Here is a 14,176-nt window from a genome sequence, read left to right on the forward strand (position 1 = left end):
TTGTACATTTTTACGCATCACTAGTTCTTGAACCCTAGATATTAGCCCAGTTCATATTAAACCATGGATTTATATAGGGTAAATCACATTCAGGAAAGGAATTGAAGAGCAGGCCTTCCATATAGGAAGTGTGTGGGGCTGCAGTTTCCTACCTAATGTGGTAGGAAATGCTCGGAAGGGAGAGAATTTCATTAACGGCATCTTATTTACTTCAAAGCCCAGCGTTTTACTTGACTTTACATTGAGGATTCGGGATTTTGTATATTCATTGAGATGCAATGATAAGTACAGTAATCCCAAGGTAATGTTTCTATTTATTAATGTTGATTGCCTAGAAAGACCCTACAGTAAGCAGTTATCAAGACTGGCCCAGTTATTTGTCAATTATACCTCAAGTTAAAAACAAAACAAAACAAAAAACCTGCCCAGAAAATATGACCCCTGCCTGGTAGGGCATGTTGATTGACTCTGGTCTGTCATTCCCAGGAAATCTGTATATGATATTCTTTATTTACCTTCCTCTAATACTTTGAATTGCTATGGAATACTGTGAAATTTCAAAGCATCTGGTCAAAGTTACAATCAGACCAATTAAGAATGTAAATGAATAATTTTTTGCCACAGATAGGGACGCTGTAGGCTGTGCTGTGAACAGGTGTCGAGGTGCTGGCACAGGCAGCTTGGGTCATGCTCTCGGGGCAGTTGATGAACCAAGCTCCCCTTTTGCGTGGCTAGCTGTGATTGAAGTCCTTGAGAGCACGTTTTGAGCTATAAACTGCAATGGGGTATTACTGGCTTAAGAGATTTCTAGGTTAGTAAAGAAGCATGTGAGTAGGATTTCTCCCGATTTCAGCCTCCCTGTGTTCCTCTTCCTGGAAAGCAGTGTGTGTTCAGTTGATTTATATAATATCATATAGGCTTCTGCATTTCCGGAACTGAACGCTCCTATGGGTAGAACAGGTATCCAGTCCTGTCCCCTGATTACAGAGAGCTCCTTTCTTGCCTTTTGATATGGTCTCACCCTGTTTTTCTCCATTTTTCAGTTCCTTTGTCCCTGTCTCGTACCTTTGTTGTCAGCAGAACAGAGTTGTTAGCAGCAGGTTCTCCAGGTAATTCTGCATGTTTCCTTTTCATAATTCTGATTGCCTCCGTTGACCCCACCAAAGCCCAGCTGGCCGGGTCTGCTCCCTTTATTTGGTCAAGGCCATTTTCAGTTCTTCTTTGAGCTCTAAAACTCCATGGTTCTGTGACTAATAGTGAGCTATCCAGGACAGCATAAGCCCACAACAGATGCGCAAAGGGTTTGGGAGATGGGAAGGGAATCTTGAAACTGGGAAGGGGAGAGTGGGTCTGACATGGGTTCCCTGCGTGACCCATCCACGCTGCTGACCTTGGATTTTCGAGGCTGCCCTTTGGTCTTTTGGTGACCTCAGCAAAGTCACGGTGCATGGAATTTGCAGAGGCCCCAAACCTGAGGATTCTTCTGCAGAACACATTCAGCCAAAAGGCTGAAGGACTATGAACTTTTCTTGGTGAGGCCCCCAAATCTCTGTTTCTTTGGTCCTTTTTGTGGCATCCATGTGAATGAGGTGCATGTATTTCCACCCTTCCTCGGGCAGGTGGCCCCGCTTCTCCTGTCTCGCTGTCTTTGTTTTGAAATTAGTACTGTGCACATTCCTAACGAGCTGCTGATTATTGCCCTGCAGGAGAGTATGCTCATGCCTGGCTAATATGTCCAGCTGCTAAAAAAGAAAGGCAGAGGTTTAATCTCTCTTTAATTAAAATTGCTGGGCTTTCCTATTTGGTAGTACAACTTTTCTGTATTTATTTTGTTCCATACAGCTTATATTTTAAAATCTGACTGATGAGATTTGCATTTCATAATCCAGCTTCTGCAAAACTCTTAAAATGCGATGTTCGGCAAAGGAGGCAATACTTGTCTTAGAAAGAAGCTAATATTCCCTCAGGTCTTTGCTCTTTAAAAAAATTGCGGGTGTTTGGGCATAAGATATTACTCATGGGGCTGTTTGAATCAAATCTGCTGACAGAATATACATGTATACACATATATGTATACATAAATATGTATTTATGTGTATGTTTGTATTGTTTCCTCCCTATTTTATTTGCTGGCATCTGCTACCAATTTAAAATGTCACAGATGCTGAAGTAAAGCGACTTTTGGCCGAAGCTCAGGGAAATGTCATTTGTGTCTTACTTTTTCCGTAGAACTTAGAGATTTCTTAGTTCTGCCCATTCCATCTGATCTAGTAATGAGAAAATCCACTTTGCGGGTCCAGGCCTTCGAGGTGCTGGCATTACAGTAATATGATACCTGATGAATGGGGGTTGAGCTACACCATTCATTTCCAGCCAGTTCCACACGGTGCCTGGTGGCTCTCAGGGAGGAGGCTGGGAATGTTTCTTTATTGCGTCTTTCTAGCTCACTAGCAAATGAAAGCATCCCTAGGTAGGATGAATGAAATAAGCCAAGACCAAAAAACAAAGAAAACAATTCTGAGAAGGCATAAGAGGAATTAAAATTGAAAGTCTTTTTCATAGTTATTGTCATAAAACCTTGGCACATAAATTTGGCAACAAAACATGACCTGCACTGGGAGGTGGCCACTTAAAGTCTTTGTCCTCCTTGGTATGAAGACCCGCACGTCTCCCCACATGCCGATGAAAGGTGACTGTGCTGCTTCCTGTCGAGTTGCAGAAGAGGTCCTGGAAAACGGTCTGCTGCTCCAGACTGTGGCTGTGATGCCAGGCAGCGGGTTCCTGGCAAAGGAGAGAGGGTTTATCTCTCAGAAAACAGAGGGCAGTGGGTTGAGAGGAAGCTGACTGGGAGTCTAGATACTTTGGGAGACCAGAGAAATTGCCCTGTAATCCTCCTCAGGAGAAAATAACAGGAGATTGAGAAGCACTGCCTAAGGCCTCAGACGGCGATCTGGCCATGCACAGGGTCTGATCAGTAAGAAAATTGCCCTTTAAACGTTTTGTTTTTATAACCTTAAATTGTAACCCACCGAAGGGAACACCATTTCAGAAGTATCTGTAGATTTGGGGCTAAAGCCCAGGGATACAGTGGGATCCCTTGTTTCACAGACTGTTCCATCCATCTGCCTGTGGGAAGGTATCACAAGTACAGAGTAGCTTGATCCTGAGGGTAGGCGCGTGGTGGAGACGTCTGGGATGACACTTATGGGAAAGAATATAATAATGTTAACAAGCCTCCTTTATCAGGCACTTACTGGGTGTCAGATGCCGTGCTAGGCACTTTATATACCTTATCTCATTTTGAATCTCCATAAGACCTTACGAGGTGGGTGCTATTACTGTTCGCCTTTTACAGATAGGGACTCTGAGGCTTAGCAAAGTTGGGTCATCTGATCAAAGTTGGGTCATCTAAATAGAAAACATCTGATAAATTAATTTGCCTTGTTCTCGTAGATAAGTGGAAGCAACATGAGGAACTGCTATTGAGTATAATTTTGACTAACAATGGAAAATTGGTTCATGACATGAAAATTGTAGGGAAAGTGGTTACATGAAAATTTTAGGAGAAAGGGGACTCGCCATATGAGGTTCCTTGAGTACTTGCCATGTTTTGTTCTGCATGTCATATTTTAAGAGGGACTTTGCTGGGACTTCCTTGGAGGTCCAGTGGTTAAGACACTGCACTCCCAATGCAAGAGGCACGGGTTTGATTCCTGGTTGGGGAACTAAGATCCCGCATGCCGCACGGCGTGGCCTAAAAAAAAAAAAGAAAAGAGGGACGTTTGCTGAATGGACTCGCAGACAATGGTCAGGATGGGGTAAGTGGGGGGGATAAAACATGTGAGGTGAACAGTTGAATCATTTAGCCCGGAGAGGAAGAGACTTAGCTATCTTCAGACTTTTAAGGGCTATTCCAAGTAGCAGAGGAATGGAAAGCACTCAGTAGAGCTCCACAGAGTGGAGGAGAGTGAAGTTGGGGAAGCAGATTTTGATGGGTGTGATGACAGACTTTCCGATAGTTGAAGGGTGGGACCAGCTGAGAGCCAGTCAGGGATACATTGCAAAGAGGAGCCAACCATCAGGTGGGAGAACTGGTCCCCTTCAGTCCCGTGACGTTGTGCAATTCAGCGTGGGCACCCAGTTGATATTTGTGCAATAGGTTTGACTAGAGAAGCAAAAATGGAAGAAGCCCTGGTGAGGGGGTGTGGGTTTTATTTTTAATGAAATTTATTAGAAGCTATGGTGAACATGCCTCTAAAAGCAGCAACACTTAGGCTCACCTGGATTTCCTTTCACTTTGTTTTAATGAAAGAGTACTGTTGATCTCATTGAAGACTCCCCCAGTACCTAAGGTGACTAATCAAACAGTCTCAGGGTTTGGTGTCTTCCAGGGTTCTTAACAATCCTGAGATGTCCTCGGGCTGCCTGACAGGGATTTTACTGGGGTCAGAGGCAAAGTTAACAGGTTTGGCTGCCAGGTATGGTATAAGCAGACAGAAGCGTTTTGATCCCTTTAAAAACATGTACTCATTTATGAACGTTCAAGAGTCCTTTGTTTTTGCTTCTGGCAAAATAATGCAGCGCTGCCTTCCTACAGCCCATGTTTCGTATCAAGTAGCTTCTGTGTCTCGGACCTCACCTCCCCGGCCTGTGCTCCTGACACAGTGTGCAGCCACGGGGTCTTTGCTCTTGGAAACTCGGAGGATTGGGTCTGTTGGCGTGGACGGGGGCCGGGAACGTGTTGCAGGAGAAGCCATGAGCGTGCTGTAGGAGACCCTGCAGCTGAGCTGCATGGCCGAGGCGTCTGGCATAAGTTGATTGAGCTTGTCTATTCATTATTATTGGGAAAATAAAGAGCTTTGAGTTGCATCTACCTCACTTAAAAGGCAGTTGGGTTTCTTCTCCTTTTCCAGGTGAAAACAAGTCACCTCCTCGCCCATGCGGCTTGAATCACTCGGACTCTCTCAGTCGCAGTGACCGGATCGATGCGATAACGCCGACGTTGGGGAGCAGCAACAATCAGCTCAGCTCTTCATTCCTCCAAGTCTACATCCCGGACTACTCGGTGCGAGCCCTCTCCGATCTCCAGTTTGTTAAGGTAAGAGGAGACAACGGCTTGGCAGGCCCCGGCAGGCGGCGGTCAGCTTCCACCGAGAGCGTTTGGCCCCGCGGCCTCTGCGCCAAGCCTGCCTCGGTCATTTTGCGGGCGCCCTGCCTCCAGCTCCTGTGCCCTGACTCTGGCTGGGGAAGAACATCGGTCTCCTTGGCTCTGTCCAGTGAGCTGCCAAGTCACATGTGGCTTTTTCAGGGAGCGAGAGCTGGAGGGGGTAAGAAAATGAGTAAACGTTTCCAGCCGGTCTTCACAAGAGACGGAGCTCTTTTCTTAGGCTGAAATAAAGATAGCTTTGGGGGGGATGAGCCAGCTTTAGCTGATGGAAGCCATCTTCTAGTCTCTGTGAAATGTCGAGACAGAACTTGGAAATGGCTTATTATATATCAGCAAAAAATGAATTGTTCACTAGAATCAACTTGAACTTTAAAAAGTGGCTCAGTTTATACTCAAGGATGGTTTTCTTCTAGAGCAACTGCTAGGGGCCCTTCGGGGGATGTAAGGTGTAATAAATACCATATGGAGACAAGAGAGCCTAAAAATAAACATTATCTCGGTTTGTTTTCTGTACCATCTCCTGGCCTCAGATCTCAAGACAGCAATACCAAAATGCCTTGATGGCATCCCGGATGGACAAAACTCCTCAGTCTTCAGACAGTGAAAACACTAAAATTGAATTGACTCTTACGGAGCTGCACGACGGGTTGCCAGACGAGACGGCCAACCTGCTCAATGAACAGAACTGTGTGACGCACAGCAAGGCCAACCACAGCCTGCACAGCGAAGGCGCCATCTAGAGCACCGGCCTTGGCCTCCGCGTCTGACCGTGAATCCCATTAGTGTGCGCTTGTGTGCCATGCTGCATCCTGCACCATCCTGAGACCAAAGACTTTGTCCCCTTCCTGGAAGCAGCAGAGGAGGCCGGGGAGGGCAGGAATGGAAACTGGAGACGTGAAATCGACAGCCAGGGCGTGGCATTCGAGATTATGGAGATGAATTTCTTCCGCCCAAATAGAATCATGTTTATTTTTTCAGCTGTACCTTTTATCATTATCCACTCTCCTCCTCCCTCGATTTGCATGAAGTTGAAAATTGTTGCGATTTATTTTTTTCCGAGAGATCATGTTTTTAAAAAGTGTCTTTTGCAGAGTTTTAAATTGTTCTGTCTGAACTCTGCTGTGACCCCATGATGTAACCTTAGAAGGATGGACTTGTCCCTCCAGTGGCCTTCCTTGGCCCCCGCCCCAGGGAGGGGCACCCTTCCTCTGTGCCCCAGTGGGTGTCGCTGTCGAACTTCAAGGATGAATGACACAGACCTGCCCAGGCTGTTGGCCCTGAAGGGTGGAGCCTGCACAGGGACCTGCAGCCTCTCTGAGCTCAGTGTTGTTTTAAGTTAATGTTTAACGGTGTCCCTTTCCCTCAGAAAGGTTTAACATTTGCTTGGAATGTGATTTTGCTCCCACTCTAAGGAATTTTTATCACCAAAATGAATGTTAATGGATTTTAAACCTATGGTTTATCTTTGCAAGAGGCGAGGTGGCTTCACCCCAACATTCCCACAGCCTGGGGCCTCCAGCTCAGCCAGGCCTCTTCCGCCCCAGCTTACAGAGCGCCGTCACCCACCGCCCCGTCCTTGCTCTTGTTAACCCACGATGCTGCTACACAGATGCCAAATGGAAATCTTCCACAGGGCCCTCGAGTAAACTCGTGGTGTGGAGTCCACGCTCCTGCCCTTCCCGCTGGGATGTATGTCATTGTCAGAAAAGGAGTCGGACCTTCCAGCTGTGCTCTGTGCACCCTGCCGAGAAGGCACGTCTAGGCCCATGTGTCTAAAGGAGGGAACACTGGGGACTGCCGGCACCTGCCCCCTTCCCCTGTCCCTGGGCCCGCGGGGCCCAGCAGTGGCTGTGTCCCCGCCTGAGGACCTCTGTGTCTCCCACCTCAGACGTGGTCCACGCCAGAGAGGCTGCCCATACAGCCAGGGTCAGTTTGGCCCCAAACAGGGATTCAGAAACCAAATGTGTGTTGTGGCCATTTCATGTGTGTCTCTGTCTTATTTTACTATCAAATTCATCACGTGTAGTGAAATTAATGTCAGGAGGTATTTCTTGAGTGACTGAATTCCTAACTCTTTTATCTGTGTTTTAAGTGTTAACCCAAGGGATATGTGCATTTTGTCGGCAACATTCGTACACTGAAATGACTTCCTACTGACCACAGTTTTCGTATAGACCTGTCAGTCCTCGCTGCGTCCAGTCACTAGGTGAGAAGATAGCATCTTCTCCACTGGGTCTCACTGCACGAAGGGAAGCCCTGGGGCTAAGCGGCAGTTTCTTCTCCTTCCTCCAGGTAGGACTGTGCACCCCAGGCTGCGCGCTGGCTGGCGGGTGGGAGCTGCGGTTGGGAAAGAACCAGCAACACGCTGGGCTTGCCTCCCGGTGAGCAGCTCCGTGGCTCCAGTGTCATGTGCGCACCTGGCGCAGTGTTTCCCCTGGAATGTTGGTCCTGGAGCATCTTCCTCAGAAGGTGCCGTGCCCCTTAGTGAGGGAAGTACTGGTCTCACCTGGTAGAAGTCACCAGGTGCCCCCTCAAGGGGCTGAGTGGCCTGCTGCTGGCACCCAAATCAGAGCACCGTGGGATGGTGCTCCCACCGCAGAGCTTGACGTTAGTGGGACCCTGTACTGTGAGTATTTGCTTTTATAAACCCATCCAAGTGTAAAGGTCTCACTTCCTTAAGATGCGTCTAGCTGAGCACAGCGTCAGTATGACATGACACGGGAACTGGGATTATCTGTAGCGGGTGCAGAAATGAGAGAGAGTTCCCTGTAACAGAGTGAAACCCGGGCCTTGCTAGGGGAGGAGGCTTCTGCCCCAGCCAGCACGCCACGCTCTGGGCCGGGACAGCAGTGCCATCCCTATGGTCTGGTGCAGCCGGGCTGCCAAGCCGTGGTTCCTCTGGCCTCCCGGATCTTCTCCCGTCGGCTTCCCCTGGCCTATCTGCTTTGATCTGCCTCTCCACACGCAGTCCGTCTCCGGGCGCCTTGCTACTGGAAGGAGCCTCTGGAACCACAGTTACTGTGCTGGATCTTTTTTGGAGCCCCACTACTGCTCTGTGAATCCTAAAGCCCTTTTGAGAGGATTCCAGCTGCTGGCTCCTTGACTTCAGGGAGAAATGGTTGACGTTTCCCTACTGTCTTACCTGCTCAGTGTGTGGCTTTCTGAAAAGTCCTCTCTCTAAAGGAGCTGGCACAGGAGGCTTTGCAGTAGGGCTCCTGGAGGACGAAATCTTAGCCTCCCAAGTTCGTATTTATTTTCTATAAACTACTCTTTACCTTTGATTTTTCACAGTTTTATAACAACAGGGAGTCCCAAATAAGTCCTGTCTGGTCCCTGAAGGAATGAAGGCTAACATTTGGCTACAGTTATATCTGCTTTGGGCAAGGCCCAAGACCCTTCAGATGGTAACACTCAGTATCTGAGCGACAGATTCCTCTTTCAGGCCCCCCGCTTTCCTTCTGGAAACTAACTTCAGGCTGTTGAAGGAGGAATGCTGGCTCATGGCTTCTGTGGGGCAGCAGGAGAATGATTTAGAGGAGGTCTATGCGGTTCATGTCTACAAAGTAAATGAGAGCAAGGCAGAGAAAGACCATCAAATAGTTGAGATCTTGATGTGCAGCGGCCCGTCCTCGGCACTACTGGTGGGTCGTCCTCTCCTAGGGCTGCTGGCTTCGTAAGCGTGGGGAGCGGGCTGTGGAGCAGACACAGGGCCCGGGGTCCTGAATTCTGTGCGAGCCCCGTTGTCAGGCCAGGGCCTCGCTCTTCTTTTCAGTGGCCCCTGCTGCAAGCCCTGACTCTGGGGGACCAGACAGGGCCTCCCCCTCTCCTAAGCAGCCACTCTGGCATCCCGAAGCTTCCTCCTGGAACTGGATTCCTAGTATCCAAGTGTTCCTGGGACAATCTGCTTTCTCTTCATAAATGAGGGAGACTTTCTTCCTACTGCTTTAGAGATTCCCTCCCTTTAATTCTCTGTTTCACATGCATCAGGCAAGTCTAAAATCATATGTTTAAACTCTTAGGAAAACAGAACCTTAAGATTTGTGCATGGAAACTGAGATGTTAATCAACTAGCTTAAGCCTTGGTTCTTACATAATTTGAATGTGAAAGGGCACCCCATGTAACTCTTTTTTCCCCTCCTTCCTCACCTCACTTCTGGAAGAGAGCTCAGTGCCCATGCTGACAGTGTTGTCTTCCCCAAGTGGGAGGAGTAGGGCATCTTGCCATTTTCTAATATTTCAAGGAGCTTTTGTGCAAATGTTGAATGCAAAACTTCACACTAATATGGAACATTAACTGTGAATATATTTACTTGTGCTATCCCCAGTACCACACAACTAAAGGTCCAGCTTTTCCAAGTCTAGGAAAACAGTGCTAGATACAAGTAGAATTGCATTTCCCTTAGGAAATGAAGCAACGGGAATTTGGGCTTAGCAGGGACCATGAACTTCTGTCCTCAAATTACCTCAGGTTGAGGAGCAGACCTAAGTAGGCCCTGGCCAATTGAACCTGTGTCCTGGCTGGTCAAAAACAAAAACAAAACCCAACCCTGTCATCTTCTGAAAAACCAGCCAGGGATCTGACCATCTTTGCCTTGCCTGGGCCAGGAGAGCAGGATTCCTCCAGTGTTCCCCAGGCCCCGGCCCAGGCAGAGGACTCACCTGGGCGGGCACAGGAAGGTGCTCACCTTGTTCCCTGGGATTCTAAGCAGGAGGCCACCAGGGAGGGTTGGCTTGTGCATGTCACATGACACAAGCTCCTTGCTAGCAGGAGAGCAGGAACTGTTCCCCTCTCAGCTTTGATCCCGGAGACGTTTTTCTTGCGGAGCGTTGAAGACCGCGAGGCTGGGCTGGCAGAGGCTTCTGAGGCTCTTGTCCTGGGTCAGGTGCGGTTCTATTCCAGCCTCTGGACTAGTGGTGCTTCTGTCCAGCAAGGGCATCTTGGTGGGTTGCAGGTTAGCCCAGAATTAGGAGGGATTTAGAGAGTTCAATATGGAAGTGATCTGGGGATTCAGAAACTTTTCCCATGTAAATGGATCAGTGAGCAACCTACTCAGTGGATTTTTATACCTCAGGGCCATTTGCAGATCTTTATCTTTCCACGTTTCTTTTGTATTTGCGTGGGCTGATAGGAGAGATGAGTTCGGAGGGTTCTAGGATGATGTTTGTTCATTTGCCTCGGTTTGCGGATGTGTGGGGCACCCGCACCAAGCTTGCTCAAGGCTGTGGCAGTGGGCCTTCCTCCTCCGGCACGCGTGGGCACCCTTCCTGCAGGGAGTGCTTACGTGCTGCTTCTCCTTCTGCCCTGCCTGAAGATGCCAGAGCCCCTGGTCAGCCCTAAGGACAGGAGGAAGATGGCAGTTCACAGCAGCTGCAGAGCTCAGAGCAGCTTTCCTCCCACTGTCCTGGGCTGGGGACCTTCTTTGCTCTTCAGACCTTTGCGGTTGTCTCGGCTCAAGTAAGCTTTCTCACTGTATGGGTTAGAGCCACTGAGGTCATCTCAGAAGAATTGTTTTAAGTATCAGGCTGTACTTGGAGCAACATGGAAACAAAGGTTCTAAATGGCAAGAGAGTAAAGTTCTAGGTGTTTGTATGCCGAGGTTTATATGTACACAGAGCCAACACGTACTATAAGACTTGAGTGAGTACATTTTCAAGTTTCCATACCCACTGGGTGTTAAACATAAACGAATTGGAAGAATGACTGGGAGTATTGTTTTGCCTCACTTGGCAGGGTATCTTCCAGCATTTGCCCACATCTGACCAACATGGATTCACTCGAGAAGTGATTTCTTTTGGGGCCAGCTTCCTCTTCAGACTCACCCTGGAGAGAACTATCAAATGGACCTGGTGGGCCTTGAGTGCCTGCCGTTTTTGTTGGAGACCCAGGCCCCTTGGATATAAACAGCTGGTTTCAGGCTCCCAGAGCAGAAGGGAGAGGGAGAAAAGTAAGGCCTCAGGACTCTTGTTCCCCAGAGAGCCCCAGCCTCGCTCCTGATTCATTACTCCCCGTGTCTAAAGTCTACTGTGAAGGTGGAGTGTGTCAGTCCGTTGACTTTGTTTCTGGAGTCCTTTTAAGTCCACAAATGTATATGCTTTATTTTATATTATTATTTATTATGTACATATGCCTCTACTGTTAGTACATCGTCTATGACTAAGATGAGATCTGTTCTGGAGCCCCTCATCCATGGAGCCTAGGGTTCTGTTGTCTTTTAAAGTGGGTGAGAAGGAGCGGTTTTGCTTTTGTCTTAAACAGGTTGCTGCTCTTACGCTGGTCCTAGTGTCCCGGCCCCTGTTATGGGGCCCACCTCTATTCCTGATGGCAGGTGTTTGAGTTGGGCCCACCTCTATTCCTGATGGCAGGTGTTTGAGATGAGGATGGAGGCAGGTCTTTACTTCACGGCAGGGCCTCTCAAGTACCTGCGTGAAATACTTTAGAGGTGGTTTCCTGGTGACTGGGTCTATTCTCTGGGTAATGGTACAACGTGGCTGTGAGGCCACAGCCTCCTTCCTCACTCCCACACTCCCAAGCCAGGTTGGTGGCCTGGTCCCACAACAGTGATGGTCTCTAACTCCCACCTTGGACTGCAGAATCCATCTCTCTGGACCATGGAAGCTGCCTGCCCACCTGGGCTTCTAATATGCCTTTTCTTGGTTTTGAGGCCCAATGCCAACACTGCCTTGGCGCCTCAAATAAGACCCTGCTTTGAGTCCGATTTCCATCCTCCTTAGCCTTTACTCACTGTATCATAGTGTACATTTCATGCTTTGTAGCAGTGAAGTTTTCTGAACACAGTATCCAGAGCTGTGTATATAAACCTAAATAAGCACAAATGACATGTATAGGTTTCGTGAGCTGATTGTCATAATGAATGCATTTTATAATTCAAATGATGTTGTAGATTTACAATCTCTCCTATTTATTTTGTATCAATTTATTTGTAAATTTTGTGATTGTTTTAAAAGGTTTTTGTTCATTTCTATTCTGTTTAGATAAATGATTTCTGTTCACCCTTCTAGCGAATGTGTGTTCCCTCTTTCCCCTGTCACCTGTGCAACACTGACCTCGGTCCCCTGCCTGGTGGGAAAGCTGGGATTGGTGGTCGGCATGGCAACACAGCAGAGCGTACACCACCAAGTCTTATGTTAAAAGGGAAGCGGGTGCTAGAACTGAGCCTCCGACTTCCAGCCTGGTACAGCCAATGCCAGGGGTGTGTTCTCTTTTTCGAGGATTGTAATCTGTCCCCCATCAGTTCATTTTAGATAAAGATACTGGGGCTATCCACTCAAACTGCCCCAGACATTTGCCACTCAGTCACTAATAACACACACTTCAGCTGGCAAATCTCTAAGCTGTTTTTTCCTAGGCAAGACCAGAGGCCTCACTCAAGCCTCTCAATTGGCTCTTAAAGATGAAAATGGCTCTGCAGATCCTCCTCTGCGATGGGAAGCCTAGGAGAATGGTTGCAGCAGGCACAGATGGTCCACCCTCAAGTTAAAAACACTGGGCATTGAGTGTGGTGAGTCATGGTCAGATGCTCTTCAGGATTCAGTGGGCCTCCCACGTTCCCTAATAAGCCACATCCTCTTCCATTGTCCCTTCTATTCCTTCTACCCTCCTCACTCATGTGACCAGACTCTGAAGATCTTCCGGTCGAGGTTCATGGCCCCTCTGTGATCTATTCCTAGACCACATTCTTTTGGAATCCTTCTTCCCTCCACTCTTAGTCTCTGTTTTACATTCTTCTGAGAATTGAGCCTCTTGATGACTGGTCCCTTGTTTTTCCTACCATACTGTTTTAACCATGATGTTCTCGGTCTGTTTTACTTACACTAGTCCTGTGGATGGAGACATTTCAGTGAAGGACTGCTGACAAGACGGGCTGAGACACTTCCTGACCTAACCAGTGCTCCCACCTCCCCAGTCATCACCCCCAATTTCTCGAAAGTGGAACAAGGTAGATTACATTCCAGTGAAGTATTATCTTCTTGGGAGCCTGTTAGAAGCAGAGCGGAAAGCAGCACGCAGTGCCGGGAAAGGAATTCTCTCTCTAGCACGTCTCCTCCCAGTTGGCTGCTGTGCTTATTAGTTTTTCCTGCTTTACTCACTTTGTCTAGATGAGTCCTGAGCTCAAATCAGGAAACTCTCCAAGGGAAATAAAGGTGATTTTTCCTATTGTGAAGATGGGATTTGCCTAAGCCTTCCCTCTGCATCCATGGGGTTGCCCACATGTCAGTTCATTTCTCAGCTGTATCATGATAAAAGCTCTGGGGTTTCTATTCCGTCTAACAGATTATGCTCCCCAGCGGCTCTTCTCGACTCAGCACTTCTGAGGACACAGATAGTGATCAGACGGTCTTGTAGAGAAAATGACTGGTACAAACTGAACGACCTTTTTGTAGCCTGGAGTTGATTTCTGAAAGCACACTTTTTGAAGGTAATTCAGTTTAATAGAGAGATGATTTCTTATTAAAGCCAAAAAGCTGAATTACATGAGATGGCTAGTAAACATGTGGCTTCTTTGTATGATTGTTTTATCTTTTTCCCTGAGGTCCTCATATCTCTGCTTTTTCAAAAAGCCCCAGAACAAAGCAGTGGTTATAGTGCCTCTCTGTGACATTCTGGTGGCATGCTATCTCCCCCGGTAGATGATTGTGAGGCCTAAGGACGCAAGGGGGAATCGGTTACAGGAATTCTTTGTCAGAGTGCTTTTCCTGCTAGGGTAGGAGCGATTGTGAAGCACTCACAGTAGCCAACACATGGCAGGAATTTTAGATGAAGCCAGCTTCCTTGCCACAATTCTGCTACATCCTTGACTTGAGGGCAGTGGGTCCAAAAATGAAGTTACTTGCTTCAAAATATGTATACCCACAAGTTAAAGATTACCTTTGGTACAAACCGTCTCTCAAAGACTGGACATTTAATAAACATTTTTCAGTGGTGGGAAGGTTTGCGTGACAAGTCCTCTTGCCAAGTATCTCAGGAACTTGTGAGACTTGGAAGGACTA

The 14,176-nt window shown here is 47.7% G+C and overlaps 1 protein-coding gene across 2 annotated transcripts in view; it reads left to right on the forward strand.

Moving 5' to 3' along the window:
* Positions 1-12,186, forward strand: part of CNNM2 (cyclin and CBS domain divalent metal cation transport mediator 2) — a 144,259-nt gene extending 132,073 nt beyond the window's left edge. Inside the window, exons 6-8 of one of the 2 annotated variants that reach the window (XM_004265902.3) lie at positions 1,044-1,109; positions 4,914-5,098; positions 5,698-12,186. In XM_004265902.3, the coding sequence (XP_004265950.1) occupies positions 1,044-1,109; positions 4,914-5,098; positions 5,698-5,907 (461 nt within the window). In that variant the 3' untranslated portion in view covers positions 5,908-12,186. The remainder of the gene's footprint in view (positions 1-1,043; positions 1,110-4,913; positions 5,099-5,697) is intronic. The other variant, XM_004265904.3, reaches the window with a different exon arrangement.
* Positions 12,187-14,176: the final 1,990 nt, after the last annotated feature.

Source organism: Orcinus orca, chromosome 14 (assembly GCF_937001465.1).
Source record: "Orcinus orca chromosome 14, mOrcOrc1.1, whole genome shotgun sequence".
In the NCBI taxonomy this organism is placed as follows: domain Eukaryota; kingdom Metazoa; phylum Chordata; class Mammalia; order Artiodactyla; family Delphinidae; genus Orcinus; species Orcinus orca.